At 49.2% G+C, this 19,062-nt stretch overlaps 1 protein-coding gene across 1 annotated transcript in view; it reads left to right on the forward strand.

Moving 5' to 3' along the window:
- Positions 1 to 19,062, forward strand: part of LOC119383869 (protein Skeletor, isoforms B/C) — a 302,496-nt gene that overhangs the window by 97,360 nt on the left and 186,074 nt on the right. The window contains exon 7 of the mRNA XM_037652144.2: positions 12,656 to 12,787. Within this exon, the coding sequence (XP_037508072.2) occupies positions 12,656 to 12,787 (132 nt within the window). The remainder of the gene's footprint in view (positions 1 to 12,655; positions 12,788 to 19,062) is intronic.

Genomic DNA, 19,062 nt, shown 5'->3' on the forward strand with positions numbered 1-19,062 from the left:
TATCCCCTCCCCACCCGGCGCCTAGCAATTGATAACAATATCCGTGCAAGGCACCTGAGGACCTTTATTTGTACCGGTCGAGTTAACTTTGAGTTCCAATACCTTTGAGCCCTCGTATACCTCAGTCATATTTACAGCGAATTTGTAACGATACGCACCGTACACGCAGCTTCGCCAACGCGCGGTAAATGTTCGGTGTGCTTTCGGCACAATATCAGCACACAGCTTTCTGAGCACAGTTAAATTCCACTAGAGCAGCTCAGTTACTCTGAAAAAGTAGACGCCGAATCAACACCACAAGAAAGCATTAAGACAGAAGAAATCAGAATAAGACACGCCCTTTTTGTTTCCTCTGTCTCTTTCTTCTGGCGGTCGTTCGGCGTCTAGTTAATTGAGAGTAATTGTTCTAAATATCCCAGTAATGAGTTCGGCTCAATTACGCTGAGATCGTGAATATTCACGGTCGGTGTCAGCCTGGTTTGATTCTTATATTTTGTGTACTTTTCAGCAGTGACTTCGGCTACAAGCACTGATTTGCAGTATCTCTCAAAGGCATATATGAAGCAAGCATCCATTAAAAGCTTTGAAGTTTCGTCCATAAAGGCGTACGACGACAATTCCTACGCTTATTAATGATAGACACGCAACGAAAGCCACATCAGTGCCGATTAGCCGGGTGCCGCTGACGCGTCCAGCAGTTCTAGCGGCACGTTCTAGCGCGCGGCGCCGCGCGCCTTCAGTACCGAGCGACTGCAGCGCCGCCGCTACGGTCGACGCGGAAGGAATCAGGCGGCGAGGCGCGTTCACACCACTCGACAGTTCTAGTACACTCTACCACGGCTGGCCAGGTTCTAAACATAGCACACGAGCTTCATCTATCAAGCGAAAAGCAAGCTGGCGATGTCATACGACCCTGAATCAAGCTGTGGCAACCCGTCTCAACTTACCAGTGACGAGTTCAGCGATGATTGCAGCTACTATATGAGCGCGGAAGCATCGTCTTTTGATTTCGACCCACAGGCGCGTGAAGTAGCTGACGTGCCTCGCATCGATCTCCTCGTTGCTCAATGTTGTACGTGCTTACTTGAAGACCCGATGTCAACGACGACTAACGCGCAATGCAGCTAACAAAGGCGAACAACTTTGCTCGCGTCGTCGCCGCCTCGTAGCAGAAAGCGCGCGCTGCAACCGTATGCTGGGCGAAGCTGGGTCGGAAAAGCGTAGGCACGTTACGTCACATACACAGGGTGGCCCGCGTTAACAGGCCTGATTCCGGAATTGGCTACCAATTTTAAAATTCGCTTTCTAAAAAACTAAATGACTTATGGTTGTATAATTTGGCACATATCATCAGGGTACCGAAGAGAACATATGCTGAAAGTTTAATTGAAATCGGTGAATATCGAAAAATCCCCGGAGTTCCCCTTTAAGAAAGCCCGCGAAATATGAGAAAACAAAAAAACAAAAAACGTGACTACGCTCCCACACGCAAAGGAAACCAACGCCCTTCAAGTAAGCTAACTGCAAATAACCGCTTTTGCCTGTTTTCCGTTGTCAGAGACATCGTTCCGCATTTTGGCAAGGGTGCAGGTCGGGCGCCAACAATATGCGCCGCAATTATGCTGGGATTCATTCCGTTCGATAGTACGCCACAATCATTGTCCACATCTCACGGCTGACTGTCTCGTTACGGCCTGACTCCGGAAGCGGCAGATAGGGGAAATGAATGTCTTTTTTTTTTCTTTCTGCGCGTTTTCCTTCATACTGGCTACCTCACAGCGGAACTGCAAAGTCGATCCAAATATGTCGCCAAGCTTCGTGGGAAAAGCGGTTCAGAACTTAGCTGCCAGCGACATCAGCTAGTGGAGTTATGGGTGCTGCGTTTGAAGCGCGACTAGGGGTGGAGGGAACAAACTATCTTAGTGAAAAGTCACGTTTTATTCAAGGGCGAAGCAATCTTTATGGTTTACAATCGTCAGTTATTTCCCTAGAAAATTATGTAGATGCAATGTGCAAATAATTTGTCACAGTGTTTAATTATTACAAAAAACTTTCTCCTGAGCACGCAATTATTATTCAGTGCAGCCCTTGCAGATTTTGGAAAGGCGCGCTCGTAAAGCTTGTCTTCGACGACTCGCCCATCACGGTGTTGCGTACTTGCATGCGTTCCGTGAATTACTTTCGCGAGAATTTAATTTTTGCGGTGCGCGGAGTTGTGCGGTGCCTTTTAGCGTTGGTGAACGTGTTGAGTACGGTACCCAACGGACAACGGGACTACGCGGATAACATTTAACACTTGCCTCGGTATCCGCGGAAAAGATGTGCCGTGCAAGGATGCAATAGCAGAACACGTACGTTTGGCGACCCATGTCTTCTAAATAAGACACCGGGGCAACGGTTCAGAGAACTATGCTCACTGGATTTTCATGAATCAGCGTTCCTGTGGCCTGGTTTCCTTCGTGAACATGCAGTGCCTACTATTGTGCTTGTTATCGGTTAGGACGTCGCTAAGTTATCTATCGCGCTACAATTCACGTGCCTGTATACGTTACACGTAAGGGCAATTTGTCGGCGCATAAGGCCCATAGTGTACGTACTGTCCGCGCAGATTTTCGCTTATCACCACACTTGGTGCTCATTACGTGCAGTGTAATAAGATTGAGTTACTGTGACCATTGAATAAAACTGAAATCTCATAATTTTGGCGTGACTAGGCGTCATTTCTTCTATTTAAAACTGAAGCACATGAAAAAAAAATGTGCGCTTTAAGGCCTATGTGCGAGGCGAATAAGCTAGGCTGCAAATATCACGTACGCTGGTGCTTGCTTCAATCCAACTGTGGACGATGCCCAAGAATAAGTATTCTAGTAAAACCAAGGCGATTTAAACGGCAGTACTCTTCAACACCGGTGTCTGTCATCGTTACTGGAGAGGGTGCACTGACAACGGAGAGAACAACACGACACAAGCGCTCCACTGTCTAGTCATAAGTCGATATTAGTTAAGCTGGCGTTGACTTGAAGCGCAGTCTACAAGGACTCGTCTTAGCGCAAGTCCATAGCCATCAGGGTCTTACGAAAACTATTTTGAGTTAAAATTTCGTGCTAGTGCCAACAAAATGATGCCACTTGTTTACCAAATGACGTCACTTGTTTACGTCACTTGTTTTGCTTCCCATCCGCTTTTTTTTTTTTGTTCTGCCAAAAGTGTTCCCTCCTCACACAGATGGCGCAAGACCACATGAGCAGCTGATGAGGCGCCATTTGCTGGACGTAGGGGCTTCTATGGAAGCTTCGCTATCAGTTACATTTACCTTCAAGCCTGTTTGAGGGCGCTGTTTCCTTATGCGCGCTGCAGTCTAACCAGGTGTCACTTTTCGAATTTCGCGGGCTTTTCTTGATTAACCAAGATTACGTTGTTGAAAATAGCGTAGTTAGATGTCATCTGAACACGCCTACATATGCCTCATTGATATTTTAATGAATATAGGTGAGTACTTGTCGAGTTAGACACATAATTAGGTCTAATTACCTGAATGTCATTAGCGAAAACATTAGCAGTTGCTACTACACTCTACTAGGAACAATATGCAATCGGTATGCTTCGCGTAACGCCGCTCCTGTTTTTTAAAATCGTGCTGCGTGTTAGCTGGGACACCCTTATGTACACATGCAAAAGTGCAACATTTTGGACATGGCTACTCCCCTGCCAGGCATGCCCCTACTTTGCTCCTGAATTTCTTTTCCCACCTCGTGCTATCCATTCCATTGCATTGCGTGACTGAGCAGGTTCATTTCTTTCATTTGAGGATACCGGCCAGCCCACTTGTTGCCCCGCCACGGTGGTTATGGCACTCGACTGCTGCGACCCGATACCGCGACCCCAAGGTCGCGGTATCGAATCCTGGCCGCGGCGGCTGCATTTTCAATAGAGGCGAAAATGTTTGAGGCCCGTGTACGTAGATTTAAATGCACGTTAAAGAACCCCAGGTGCTCGACATTTCCGGAGCCCTCCACTATGGCGTCCCTCATAATCATATCGTAGTTTTGGGACGTTAAACCCCAGATATTGCTATTACCCCTGCTGTTCACCTGACATTTTTGACCTTGATATCATCGGTCTCAGCGATGTTACAACGTGGGAAGCGTATGAAGCACTAGGGAATGAACACAGTGATAGAGAAGCCTTTATTGGAAGGCAGATATTTTAGCTGGTGAATAGCATTTTGCTCGTAGTTATTTTGCATAAAATCTATTTGTAGGGACTATCCGCGGTGATCTGTGTGACCCCATGTGTGTAGGACGCGAGGTATTCTCTATATTTGCCGGAGATCCTGTGTGTACACAGTACTCTTTTCTCTCTGTCCTTGTATTCTTTCTTGCTTTTTTGTGTGTTGTTTTTCAATGTGAAAAGGACGCTTTCGTTTAGCCTCAAGAGCAGACCGCGTGCGGTGGACACCGTGCTGCGAGGAAAGGAACGTCTGTAAGCGTGCGTAACATTAGCCATTTCAAACTGTCCTGCAATGCCTACTGAAAGTGCAGTTGCGAAGTGCCCATTACGCCATAAATCTTCCTTTTGCAAATAAGCCAAGTATGTACCCACCGACTTCGCGTTCGTAAGGCAACACGCGAACCTACGCAGCTGTTCACTTTGTTGATGCTTTTGCTGCTGATGATGAATAAATATGCATGAGCGATTGTAATGGTTGGGCCTTTAATTCCCTCACTCGTTGTACAATTCACATGTCTTGATGCTTGGCGCGATCCTACGCTTATACCACGCAATATTACATGCGTTAAGCACACTGTTGAATCTACCGCTGCAAAACGTTGGCGGGAAACGCCGTGCCGCGCACAAGACGAGCGAATAAGCAGGCGGAAGGCGGGGCTGCTCGTAAGCACGCAATAAAAGAAAACGGAGCGTTCAACGAGGGAAACGCGTGTGTCGGTATCTTCTCTGTCTCTACTACATTATTGGCGCCGAAAACCCGGGAGAAGGCCGACATCCTCCGCACCGATACCGTACGGAGGATGGACAGGTTACGCGAGCATCGAGGTGCCCTTCGTGGTGCTACTACCCGACTCCTTTCCGAGGCAAGCGAGATTCTCCTGCAAGGCGCTCTACCGTCTTCCGCCTACCTGCAAGAAATCGTCGATGTGCTCCACGACAAGGACTCCGCTATCTCTGAACCGGACAAACAGATCGCCCTTGACGCTGAAAAGTTTGGCGAGGATGTAATGGGCGCCACGAGAAGATCCCCGTCAGCAGGCGGTGCTGATCGGTTGGTCATCCAAGTCAAACAGTCGAGGCACTGGTCCTGCATTCCATGAGGGGGGCCCACTCGAACATCGCCGGTAAAACCTTCGCCGAACACAGTAGGCCGCGATCACAGGGCCCGCAGGACATCTTGCTGAAGCTTCAAATAGCCGTTTCCACCAGCGAGAACCGTGAGTTGCCGTGTTTCTGGGAGCACTCCGAGGCGACAATTCACAAGCACCCCAATCTCACATGCGGCGAAATTAAGACGCTAGGTACACAATCGTGTACACCACTTGTTTTTGCTACTTGTATCGACTAGGGGCTAAGAAACAGCGAGATACACTGAGTTTTGTATGAATTGAACCTCCTGCATAGTAAATCTGTCTTCACTTAACTTCATTTTGCAGTGTACAGTTGCATACGATCACTTTGCTGAAGGCGCTACCGTATTCGAAGAGTCGTGCGACGTGCCGCTTCCCGCGATCCACGTCAAAAGTATACTTTTCCTTTGCTCATCATGGAAATAACCGAAAACAAGTTTGCACGATATTTTCAGCCTGGGATTTAATTCTATTTATGTAAAAAGAGGGCATGAATGACTTCACGATAAATAGATATTTATTTACAAAGTAATTAGGAATGATTATTTTAACACACATAACGTAATACCGCATCATTTTTGTTGCAATATAAGATCAAGTACATTGAAGTAACATTGTATCGATTTGACAGGCAGTTCTTCATAGGTGGCGTCTGAAAGGGTTAAGTGCTTGAAGACTTATTTGGCCGGCGCTACGAAGCGGGCTATGGAAGGAATGCGCCTGACTAAGGAGAACAGCAATATTGCCGTCAAGGTACACACCCAATGGTATGGCCGTAAATGTCTTATCAATGAACACATAGACAGCCTGCTTGCCATTGAGTTGCCGACGCAAGTATCAAGGCTGCGGGACGTGTACGAGCAACTCCAATTCAAGACCGGTTGTTTGGACAGCCTTGGCATTCCGCCTGCAGAGTACGCGGTCGTTTTGCACCGAGTACTGATGCTCTCATGCCGTAAGCGCACAGACCGGCACAGACGTCGCGGACTCTGCAGTGCCATCTAGTGAAGAGCGAGTGAAGACTATCCTGAATAATAATAACAATTAATAATAATAATAATAAATAATGATAATAATAATATCTGGGGTTTAACGTCCCAAAACCACGCTATGATTATGAGAGACGCCGTAGTGGAGGGCTCCGGAAATTTCGACCACCAGGGGTTCTTTAACGTGCACCTAACTCTAAGTACACGGGCCTCAACCATTTTCGCCGCCATCGAAAATGCAGCCGCTGCGGCCGCGATTCGATCCTGCGACCTTCGGGTCAGCAGTCGAGCGCCATAACCACTAGACCACCGTGACGGGGCAAAAGGCTATCCTGAAGGTAATTGAAGTTGAAGTGGAAAGTCGGGAGCAGAGACGAATGTCACGTGAGAAAACCGCTTCAGGGAAAGTGTGAGCAAGGCAACAGACATCTTGACACCGCCTCATCTACCCTCCGCACTGGCAGCTCGGTCATCATCGCCAGATGTCACTTCAAGGCCTGGACAGACCCTAGGCGGCATCTGAAGACACGTTGCGCGTGAGCCACACAATCAGAAGAGGAAAAGCGCGGACTGCTATGGAGGCAGGATTGGGCCGAGCTTCTGTGAGCTGGCGTCGTGGCCTTGAACTTCCTGCCCTTCGCATTTCACGTTACCTGTCATTGGCATCTGAAGATCATGGGCGCATGGCACTACATGGCCGCCCGCTGGGGCAACTCTGCGAGGACACCACGGATGCACTGGCGCTAACACCATCGCACCTCCTAACCGGCAAGCACCAACTACCGGGTGTTTGCCCGATTCCACCACTCAAGACCTGAGAAGGCGTGTGAAATGCAAACACAAGCTTCTGCTACGTCTGTGGAAAAGCCGGAATAAAGAATACGTGCTTCTCCTGCGCTCCGCTCATTAATGCCGGCCATCTTCGTTCAGACTGCACGTTGGTGACTTTTCACTGTCCAGAATGACAGCGCACCGGCACTGCATCGAAAACTTGGCAGAGTGGCCAAGGCGTCTCCAGGCAGGGATGGCATCGAGAGGTATTTCGAACTCGCCTACCCAAACGGCCAGCAAGTCCGGCGCACTGCTCATCGGCTGTACAGTCAACCACAAAAGTTTACGGACCACGCGAGCGCGGTGCCAAGAGGCTCTTCGCGACACTTCCGCTACGTCAACGGCAATCGACAGCAGCGCTACGCCCAAGACGCATCCCTCCCTTAATCGACGGCCTGGCTATTTTCTCCGTTTCGCAAAATATTTTCCACCTTTCACTTTTTAACGTGACGCGCTCTTCGGGAGCTGCGGCTGCGCGTTTCTGTTTTGCAACAAACAGTCTTTCAGCATAACTGTTGTCAGCCGCAATCTGTCTCACAGAGTGATATCAACCAACGGCACACCTTTCGAGGCACAGCGTGAGAGCTTTGATTCTGCTATCCATGTTTTAGTATGACGGTCATACTAGAGTTACTGCATATGCTGCCTTTAGGTAGCAGAGTTCCGCATCTGTCTTCCAAACGCCGCTAGCAACCATGCGTTGCGAAAAAGCTGACGCTGGGGCCAAGTTTTGTATTTCTCGATGGCGCCGCTGCAGCGAACTGGATTGACACTAGTCATTCTCATTAAAGTTAATCACCGGTCTTCGACACGCCAAACATGTCGACCGGTGACCCGGTAGACATGTCGCCTGCAAAAGCGGAGTGAGTCTTCGCGACATAGCCATGGTTGCTAGCCAGACCTATGCGCAACTCTGCTACCCAAAGGTAGCATATACAGTAACTCTAGGTCATACTGCAGATAAGCGCTTTGCGTGAAAACAACGAACTAACGATGCTCGTCGTGTCAGTAGAAAATTGATATGCCAGTGAATAACAACAAGACCAATATCCGGGCCAGCTCTCCGGTCGACGGCAGGTGGCGCACCGCTAGGTGGCGTGGACAGGCAGTTTGGCACGCGCTCGCGTGGTCCGTAAACTTTTGTGGTTGACTGTACCTCTTAGAGACCAGCGAACACACCGCGGCCACGGGAGCACGTTGAATCTACAGCAGAAAACATTGGCGGGAAACGCCATGCTGCGTGAGGCGAGCGAATAAGCGGGCGGTGCTGCTCGTGAGCACGCAATAAAAGAAAGTGTCCAAACAGGGCAACGCGGGTGTCGGTCTAATATATGTCTCTACAGAGGCTCCATGCATTACATGACATTCGTATAGGGCCTTTTTGCAGAAACAGTTGTGGCATAACACCGGATTTCTACTCGTCTTTTATTATTTATTTGCATCTGTCTCCACTTTGCGCTTACGGAGAACGCTGACAACCAACGACGGCGGAATTTCTGCGAAACTGTTCTTGACGCTGTCACGTTAATATCACGGTCTTCGGATTACAGGCTCTGACTTGGCGTGTTTTCATATATAAATAAAAATGGTTCTCGAAAATTATTCGTGGCCACATAAGCAATAACGCATCCAGTGTACAAGGCCGATACGTCAGAGGCACTCCCAGCACTGATGTTCATTTGTGCATAGCTCATCTTGTTTTAAATATCCATACAGTCGAAAATCGATCATCACTTCGCCGTTATAAAACGTTCTATAGACCTTTTCACAAAAGCAGCCTCGAACCAGTGCAGGGGTAGAGGGTGTGCTCTCAGTGTTGCCATCGTGCTTTGGGCTGTGCCATTGCTGTGTTTGTATTGCTTCGGTGCGCGTTTGTGTGAGTGTTATATGCGCCTGTCCCCGATACGAAGTGACTATCATGGCAGAAAATTTACTGCATTCGCACAGCAAGTTAACTGGCCATCACTGTGTCGTGTACGGGTGAACGAACAATCAGCGGAAGAGAAATCTTTTAGGTGCAATCGTGTGTCCGCAGCACAGTACGCCACGCGATGAGTGCAAGTGTGGCATGTTCAGGTTGCATCGTTTTCCTTCATCGCCTGAATTGCGGCAGCAGTGGGTGGCTTCAGCAAATCACAAGAACTTCCGCGTGTCGCCATCGTCACGCCTCTATTCCCGGTATTTCGTTGGCGGCAAGATAACCGACGAGAACAACGTTCCCGTGCTGCAACCTGGATACGATAGAAAGGTATGCAAGCGACTGATGGCTCACCAAGTAACTCGTATGAATGTTGCGGGTTCGTACTTTATATCGTTCATAACACAGCGGCTGACACGGCTGAAAACTCCGCTTGGTCCGGTTACGCATGTGCAGCCTGCGCGCGCCGTACGTCACTCATAGTAAAAAACAGTGCGAAAACACAAGGATGAGACAGATGAAACGGGACTAGCGCCGATCAACAACAAATGCGTTTATTTTTGCGGTGCAAATATATACGCTTTTTGAACAGGGAAAAGACGGAGGGAGGGAGAGGATTTTCCTACATGCGCACCTGCCCGGCTCGTCAACGAAGCGTGGAACGCTCAACTGCGAAGATAGTTAATCTCTTTGTCAGTTAGTGCGATAGCAGGGGAGCTTATACAAGAGTGACCTGCCTCATGGATGGCGAAGGCTTCGTATATTTCGCGGGCGCGATTATGACGGTACCGGCGCACGATGCGCGTCTGGTGAAAGTTCGGGGTGCATCCACACGCGGCACAATGTATTACCAGATTGCTACCTGTTTTCGTTCTAATGTTGTTGGAATGTTCACGAAACCGATCGTTCACACAGCGGCTAGTCTGACAAATGTAATTGCTGCCGCAGGATGTGGGAACCTCGCAGATAACACGCACACTGCACGGGACGAATCGGGTCACATGCTTCTTCTTGCACTCCTGACTTGCAGGGCTTGAGTTGTTCACTCTCCTGCACAGCGAACCGAGTTTCATAGGTGCCGAATAAACGACGTTGACACTGGCGCGTGCGGCAGCTTTTTTGATGCGGTGGGACACTCCATGTAGATAGGGTATCACCGCAAATTTCGCTCCTTGGTCAAATTGCTGGGGTGTCGTCGAATACCGACACAGGTCTCTTAGGATGACTTCCGCAAAACAAGGTAGAAGCTGTTCAGGAAATCCTGCCGTCGTCAATCGCTGGACTTGCTGCTTGACGACGGCAGACTTTCCTGAACAGCTTCTATCTGGTTTAGCGGAAGTCCTCCTAAGAGACCTGCGGCGATTTTCGACGACACCCCAGCAATTTGACCAAGGAGCGAAATTTGTGGTGATACCATATCTACATGGAGTGTCCCACCGCATCAAAAAGCTGCCAAACGTGCCAGTGTCAACGTCGTTTATTCGGCACCTATGAAATTCGGTTCACTGTGCAGGAGAGTGAACAACTCAAGCCCTGCAAGTCAGGAGTGCAAGAAGAAGCATGTGACCCGCTTCGTCCCGTGCAGTGTGCGTGTTATCTGCGAGGTTCCCACATCCTGCGGCAGCAGTTACATTGGTCAGACTAGCCGCTGTGTGAACGATCGCCTTCGTGAACATTCCAACAACATTAGAACGAAAACAAGTAGCAATCTGGTAATACATTGTGCCGCGTGTGGATGCACCCCAAACTTTCACCAGACGCGCATCGTGCGCCGGTACCGTGATAATCGCGCCCGCGAAATATATGAAGCCTTCGCCATCCATTAGGCAGGTCACTCTTGTATAAGCTCCCCTTCTATCGCACTAACTGAGAAAGAGATCAACTATCTTCGCAGTTCTGTCTCGTCCTTGTGTTTTGGCGCCGCTGTTTTTTACCATGAATGTGTACCAACAAGCTCATGTTCGCACGTTTCTGTACTTCACCGTAGGGCCTCACGGAAGCCCACGCGCGATGGGGCCTACTGTTCACGGCTTGCGACGGTGTCACATTCCCCTTCACCAGCACGACGTCTACCTTCACATTGTGCGCCAGCGACTGACCCACCCAGCCAGACTGCACGTACCTGTGCGACTCCAGTGCCTAGTAGTTGCACACCTGACGTAGACCTCACGAATTCGCCTCAGCGAGATATAAACAATGTTCGCTCGCCGTATTTCTGGCCACCCAAACGTGTCCTCGACCTAGTCTTCGACGTCATCGTGGTGAATGTAGGTCAAGGTATCTGTGAAGGAGGATCGTGCGGTGTTTATAGTTTACAGCTGGAAAACTTACGCGCCCCGATCGAGTGTGCGCGAAAGTGTGAAACTGATGGATAATCTGTAGACTTGATTTTTTAGTACACCAATAAAGGAAAGCGGTAGACAGCTGCAAGAACACTCGAGTTACCGATTACTAACACTTCATGCCGTGATCGACCTGGTACTAGGCTTGCTGCTACTGGTACCGACGACGAAGCAGACGCGGAGACGCGGAGTAGACGCGGACGTAGACGCGGAGCTCATCCTTGCGCCGCAAGCGCGAATGCGCACCGCTGAACGGTTCAGACAGCGACGAATCGGTCAGTGGCAGCGACGATATCAAACAAAACAATCTAAAGAAACCAAAAATAAGCGAACACAGCCTTTATGAGGGATCTCACATCAACGGATAGCGCGCCGGTTCGAGTACGCGCAGCCCAAGATGGCGATTTCGCCAATGTTGCACGTTAGACGGCGCACATTTCAATATGGCGCCCCCCTGGCGTGAAAACTTGAAAAGGTGTATAGATAGATAATTCCACTTTGTCACTGCACTCTGAAGCGTTAATTTGCATTTGCGTCGGGGTAATGTGGGGCTGCGGCACCAAGCATTTCGAGATCTTCTTGGGATCTGCATATTATTAGATGTGGATTATCTTATGGCGGAGTTCCATCCAGTGGTGGTGGTGGTGTGCGGCGTGACCACCCTTACTGCGCATGCGCAAACCCTCTTTCCACACCTCTTTTCCCCCTTTTCCTCTCCACTCCCCTCTCCATTCTCCTTTCCCTTATCCCCCTCTCCACTCCTCTCCATTTCCCCTCTTCACTCCCTTTCCCATTTCCGCTCTCCACTCACCCTTTCCCTATCCACTTTCCCTCTCCACTCCCCATCTCCCCTTCCTCTCCACTTTCCCCCTCCACTCCTCCTCTCCCCTCCCCCCTCTGAAACGCGGGCTCGAAATGCCGAAATGCCGCATCGCATCGCCTCATAGTCCCCTTTAGCGGGAGATGGTGTGAGTTTTTTTAATGATTTAAGTACGTTTTTCTTGCGCTTAGCATTCATAACGTAAGTGCTGTGTTTTATATCTTGCAGTATGCTTTGTCTTTTTGTTGTTGTAATATTGTAATGCGTTGACTTTCAAAGCCTGCTTTAGCTAAACATACCCTGAACCTAGTATGATTGTACTGCTACTAAGTATGCCATGCATCACTATTCGGGGTGTCGCGTGCAAATGAAACGAGGCACGCATTCTTTTACAGAGTTGACGCCCTACTTTGGCAAACTGCTTGGAAACCTGAACACGGGTATTCACGGCATTGGGGGCAAGCTTTACGCGGCCTCGGCAGACACTCTTGTACTGCAGGACTTCAGCTACGACGGCACGGGGCCAGGTGAGCGCTCACGACAACTTGCTTGCTGGGATGTTCTAGGCTTGCGATAGGTGTCGCGTTTTGAACAAGTGGCCGTCTTCAACATAGTGAACAGTGGCGCCAGCCACAATCTCATGTTCGATCGCTGTCGCACCTCTATAGTGCCTGCTATAGTCGCGTGAAACGCTGAGGCAATCGGTAGATTTTCACCGGATTGAATGACATGCGACGCTTTTGTAGGCCATGGTTTCTTCTTGCGTTGAGTGCTAAGCAGCGAGACAGCGACGCGTTAGGAACAAACTTGCAATTAGTTTATTCCTATCTTGTGACGTGTCATACAACCAGATGGCACGAGAGAAGCTTGAAACTCAAAAGGACAGCGTATAAAAAAATCACAGCATATCCACGGAGTGAATGATGATGAGTGGGCGAAGCTGCGGAGGTTCATCGGTAAACCGTGAATCTTCCGTGAATTCTGCCCAGTACATCATCACCGACGTGAGATCGGGTGTACGACGTGTACGCTGTGAATTTTCATTGATTAATCACGCACAGGAGCAATCGCACACACGCACTACCTTGGAGGTCAAAATCCAGTGCCTATATATACGGGGTGGTCATTGAACGGTTGTGCAGCGCGAGCGGTCGGTTTTTTCAATCAAGACGCTGCCTCGCGACGCTGCCTGCGTCGGCGCCGCTGCGCCGCGAGGCAAGATATGGGGGGGGGGGGGGGCGTAGGAGAGGAGAAAGAGGGGGAAGCGTAGGAGAGGAGAGGGTGATACATATCACGTACTGTCGCAGCGCATTGTCTTTAGGGAGTCTTCATGTGTGCACGCCCCCTCCGTTTTTAAGACTGGTTATGGAAGAGGGGAAGGGGGAGGGGAAGTGGAGAGGGGTATGGGAGAGGGGATGTGGAGAGGGGAAGGGGAGAGGGCGAGTGGAGAGGGAAAGGGGAGAGGGGTAGAGGACATGGGGAATGGTGAGGGGGAGTGGAGAGGAGGTGTGTGGAGAGGGTATGCGCATGCGCAGTAAGGATGGTCACGCCGCACACCACCACCACCGGACAGATACTGCCGTTTACTGCCGGCTGCCGGGAGATACGCCGGACAACGGAGACGTGACAAGGTTAGACTAAGAGGAGCTACGCCCCTAAAATTCACGAATATCCACGAAGTGAATGATGATGAACGGACAAAGCATCGCGGATCATTCGGGTAGCCGTGAATACCCCGTACGTCGCCCACTAGAGCATGCAAATGCGTGACAAACACATGTGTACAGTATATACAATGTTGTTTTATTGATGTCATAAGGTGTATATGCTGTTGAGGTGCGGACTTCGTTTCCCCTTCATTAGGACCGCCTTGTGGTTGGTGAAATGAAGAGCCAGGGGTTCTTGAATGGGATGCTTTGCTGCAGCTTCCCGCGCTTTCACCTCGGGGTCCGCTTGTTGTCTGCGTCGCTGTGCTGCAGCAGCGTTGGGAGCCCTCGACTCCGCTTGTAGTTGAGCCGCCCCTCTCGCCTTTTTATCCATGTCAGAAGCGACCGGTTTCATCCATGGCTGAAGAGAGAAAAAGAGCGTGCGCCGGAAACGCGCGCTTATATAGCCCTTGGGCACCGCTGCGCCCTCAGCGGTCTCCATTCTAACCAGAGCACGCGCCGGCTGCGATGAATGGATGGATGCTATGAGCGTCCCCTTTATAACGGGGCGGTGACAAGTGTGCCACCAGGCTCGAAAAAAAAAACCTTTACTCCTTTTTTTTAGCGTTGGCCTAGTGTCTTTACTTCAATTAAAACTATTTTACTCCAGAAGAAAAAAAAAACCTTAAGTTTTCAGCTCCGTTCTGTGCCCTTTGCGGCAGAATGTCGTTATTTTTTTCCCATTATTTATTTTTGTCCTTTCTCTCTAGTTTTCTGCCACCAATACTCTAACCGTCTCTTACTTATTTCAATGGCGGGTGTGTTCAGCTTTCCATTGTCTCTAAAACCCAAGGCGTCATGTAGGCTCGTGCCCAAACGTACACCTGGGTGGATGTCTTCACATTCAATCAGAACATGCTCCGCCGTTTCCTGATCTTCCCCGCAGCACGTGCATTGTTCTTCTTCTTTACTGAATCTCGCTTTATAACTACCCGTTCTAAGGCAACCCGATCTCGCTTCAAACAGTAAAGCGCTTCCCATTGAATTGTCGTAAAATGCCTCCCTCCTTATTTCATTTTTGCCCTTTCGGTAGTTACTCAAAGCCGGTTTTTTCTCCATAGCTGCCATCCAGTAAATCCTCTCCGCCTCTCTGACTTTTCGCTTAACGCTCTTTGTTGACATACTGCTTACACTACCAGCCGTATATTTACTAGTGAGCCTCCTAGTTCTTTTTCTCCACTGTGTGTCCACGCTCTTTCTATACAAGTAACGGAACACCTTCTCTGCCCATCTACTCTCCTTCATATTCCTTAGCCTTTCTTCGAACCTTATTTTGCTCTGAGCCTCCCTCGCCTCAAAACCTGCCCATCCCATATCGCCCTTTACAGCCTCATTTGTCGTGTTCCCGTGAGCACCCAACGCGAGGCGTCCCACAGTCCTTTGATTTATATCCATTCCCGATTGCACCTCTGCCCTCATGCACACCACTGAGTTCCCAAAAGTAAGCCCTGGAACCATTACACCTTTCCACAGACCTCGAAGCACCTCGTACCTATTGTATCCCCACAATACTCTGTGCTTCATTATTGCAGCATTCCTCTTTCCTTTTGCTGCTGAGGCTTTTTCCTGTACCTCCATGTACCTGTCACCCTCATTTATCCATACTCCGAGGTACTTGTATTCGCTGACCCTCGGTATTTCTTGGCCCTGTATTGACACCGCCTGATCACAAGGGTCATTGAATACCATCAATCCACATTTTGTTACACTAAATCCTAGTCCTAGAGCTTCCCCTTCCCTTCCGCATATATCCGCCAGCTGCTGTATATCCTCTCGACTGTCAGCAAATAAGACAATATCGTCAGCATAAAAATAATCCTGGAAGCTTCTGCTCAATCATCACGCCGCCCTGTTTGTGTGACAGATTAAAACCAAAGTTGCTACCTTCTAGCGCTTTTTTTCCATATTCACCATGTACAGCATGAATAACAGCGGGGACAAAGGACATCCCTGTCTCAGCCCCTTGCTAATCTCAACGTTCTCTTTGCTACTCATTCCTTCCCATTCTATGCAAACTGTATTTTCTCGGTATGTGCTGCTACCGCAGCGCCCCTAGCGGACTCCGTGTAAACCAGAGCTACGCTAGACGCGGGGGGTACAAGGCTCGGACCTAAGGTGCTTCGCCCCTAAAACAAAAAAAATTGACGAGCCATTCCACTCTGTGAATGTGGTTGATCAGTGAAGCTGTGTAGCACACGTACAGCATAGAAGTGACACAGAATTTTGATGAAAGATGCAGAAAGGCATACAACTTTCACGAAAGTCCGTTTTCCCTCCTTTTACATTTGAGCCGCATTCTTCATTTGTCGGCATTTTAGTTTACCAGTAGTGGGACTTGTGTGCCACATACGTTGGTGTTTGGCGCCTGTGTGATCCCTTCTTCATTTTAGTGGTGGGTAGTGGGATTTGCCCAATTTGTGTGACGTATACCGGCGCTAGTACGAATTTTTTTTCTTTTGTGGACCAGTGGTGGGTAGTGCGTGTTGCCCAATTTCTCTGCCACATGCCTGCCATTTCTGTCGCACATCGCCTCTAGGCGTTTTTCTGTTGAGTGGGTAATTATTGACTGTGCAACTATTCCAGCACTTGTGATATCTTCATATTTCTTTTAGACCTTTGCAGAAACAGCGCATAAGCATAACTTAAGAAAGATTGGTGTCGTCCACCCTTTAATCCTGCTCTGCCCCTCAGTATATTCGTCACCCCTTTTCGATTCCTCCTACTCTTCCTTCATGTGTAGTTGCTTTGCCGTTTCCGACTTGTTTTTCTTTCACCTCCTTGTGTAATACTTAAACACGTTTCCATTTGAAGCGCACTCAGTCTGACCAAATGATCCTATGCAGGAAACCGCCTTGAGGACACCATTTTGAGATGCCGTTTTAACGACAGCGAAATGGTCCGTCATCATTCGCGGTTCCAGTTCGCTTCCGAATGGAAACTTGTGTATCCAGTGAGGCGCTATTGTCAAAGTTCCTTTCGTGGAATGTCTGTGGGCGTCTCTCACTTCTCTTGCCTTCCTTTAGAACAAAGTTGTAAAGTTGGCGAAGCTCCCGGTCAGGAGGAAGTACACTCACTGCTTAAGATGCAAACAAAAAGAGACTAAATCCCAAGGCAATGGTGTACGAGCGGTTGGGATCTCTGGCGGCAGCCTCGATGCAACATTTTCAGCCACCCTCCAAATGTGGGGCACAAGCACCGTTTTATGCCACGAATGGCACGTTCAGCAAGGTCAGATGCTCATCCCACGACCTCGTACACACATAGCCAGATTTGCACTTCGGAAGACACGGTTGTTGCCACAAACAATGGCCTTGGTTCTCCTGAAACATTCGGCTTGACAACATTGTTGGACGACTTCCTTATTATGTGCAACACCAGCGACATGCATTCGGTACGCCAGGTCATTGACGACGTCTTCAAGTTCACGTGGGAGCTCCCGGATGACAACACCATCCGCTTCCTGGACCTTGTGCTGCAGTTAAAGCCAGGCCACGTTTGCTGGCAAAACGAGCCTCGCTCGAAGATACGGTTGCTTCCATACGCCTCCAACCACTCAAGGATCGTGAAATGAGCGGTGGCTTCTGCAGTTTTATTATCATCTCTATGAAGGTCGTGCCACCATCAAATTTTTAAAGATTCAAAGGACAGGCGTCTAGGCTCAGTGACGCCGGATACCTCTAAGAAATATTGACCGCCATGTGTGAGACGATGCTTCAAAAGCTGAAAAGCAGTAACTCCCGCAGGGCCTCACCGTTTTAATACGATGCAAGAAAGCCTCCTGCCGTGGCCCCGTACGTTCATGGACTGAGCCATTCCCTCTAGAAGATCGCCGACAGACAAGGCCTGAGGACCGTGTTTTCGCCTAACTGCAAGGCTGCATTAATGTTCCGTAGGGTAAACACTGTCAAGAAGGAAGGAACCTGTGGAAAGAGGCACCGTACGAAATGCGCGCCACGCCAACAAGCTGTCGTGTATCGCATTTCCTTATCATGCGGTCGGGCTTATATCAGCCAAACAGCTCAATGCCTTAATGAGCGGACAATTGAACATGCTGCCTCACTGAAGACAAGAGCACCTTGTGGACACCTATATTCTAAGGCAAAAGGGTGTTACAAGGGTGTGTGGTTCGTCCGCTTGGGGATTATTGGTGTTGCCACAACCATTAATCCCTTTAAGAACTAACGGCACCGGGTCTAACAGTTAGTTTCCACAGATCACCTCAATGGACTAACATTTAGACCCTACATTTACACCTTACCGGCCAACTGTTAGTCCCCACAGATCACCTCAATGGACTAATACTTGGTCCTCACATTTACACCTTGCCGGGCAACCGTGAGTCCTCGCAGTTGCACTTCGCCGAACGAACGGTCGGTCCACTGAAATACTCAATTCGGATGAACTTTTTATCCCCTTAACGTTACACTAAACGATACACTTAACGTATAACGAGGAGGTAGTTGGCTCGAAGTGGCGAGAAGTTCTTCTTTAGGAGAGCATCGTTTCGTAAGAAATTCGACGCCAGGCCTCGCTTAAATACCTTCGGAACAACGGTCGTCTGGCCCTGAAGATATTCCACAAGGCCTCTGAATTCCTGGTCGGCTCGCTGTCGTTCGGCGAAGTCATCGGCACTTATGGTTGCCAAGAAGCAGTCATCGTCCTGGTCTAAAAGTACACGTTGCTTGGCTAGTCGAGTCATGTTCAAGTACAAGCAACAAAATGATGGCTGTTTTTGCGCAAGGAAATAACGGGAGAGTCTATTTGCACCTCAATAGCTCGGGGTCACGTGACCGAAGTTGTGACGTACGTCACATATGACGTCATTGGTTAAAGCGATCGGCTTCAACTGGCTATGTCTTATTGTGACTACGTCTTGTCGTCAAGTTACTCTGAGGTCACATGATAGAAAAAGAAGGCGGGTTTTGTTGCCATCATGGTTCGCGTGCACGAATTCACGTTATCTTACATTCTTGTGGTCGTCGTCCACGCTGCGCAGTTCGTTCGCGGCTTGAGTATGGTAGATATTGATAGTTCGTCATCCCTTAGCGATGAAGCCATCGTACGATCGCATCTTCTGGGCTTTGAGAGTGGCGAAC

This window comes from Rhipicephalus sanguineus, chromosome 1 (genome assembly GCF_013339695.2).
Source record: "Rhipicephalus sanguineus isolate Rsan-2018 chromosome 1, BIME_Rsan_1.4, whole genome shotgun sequence".
Classification (NCBI taxonomy): Eukaryota; Metazoa; Arthropoda; class Arachnida; order Ixodida; family Ixodidae; genus Rhipicephalus; species Rhipicephalus sanguineus.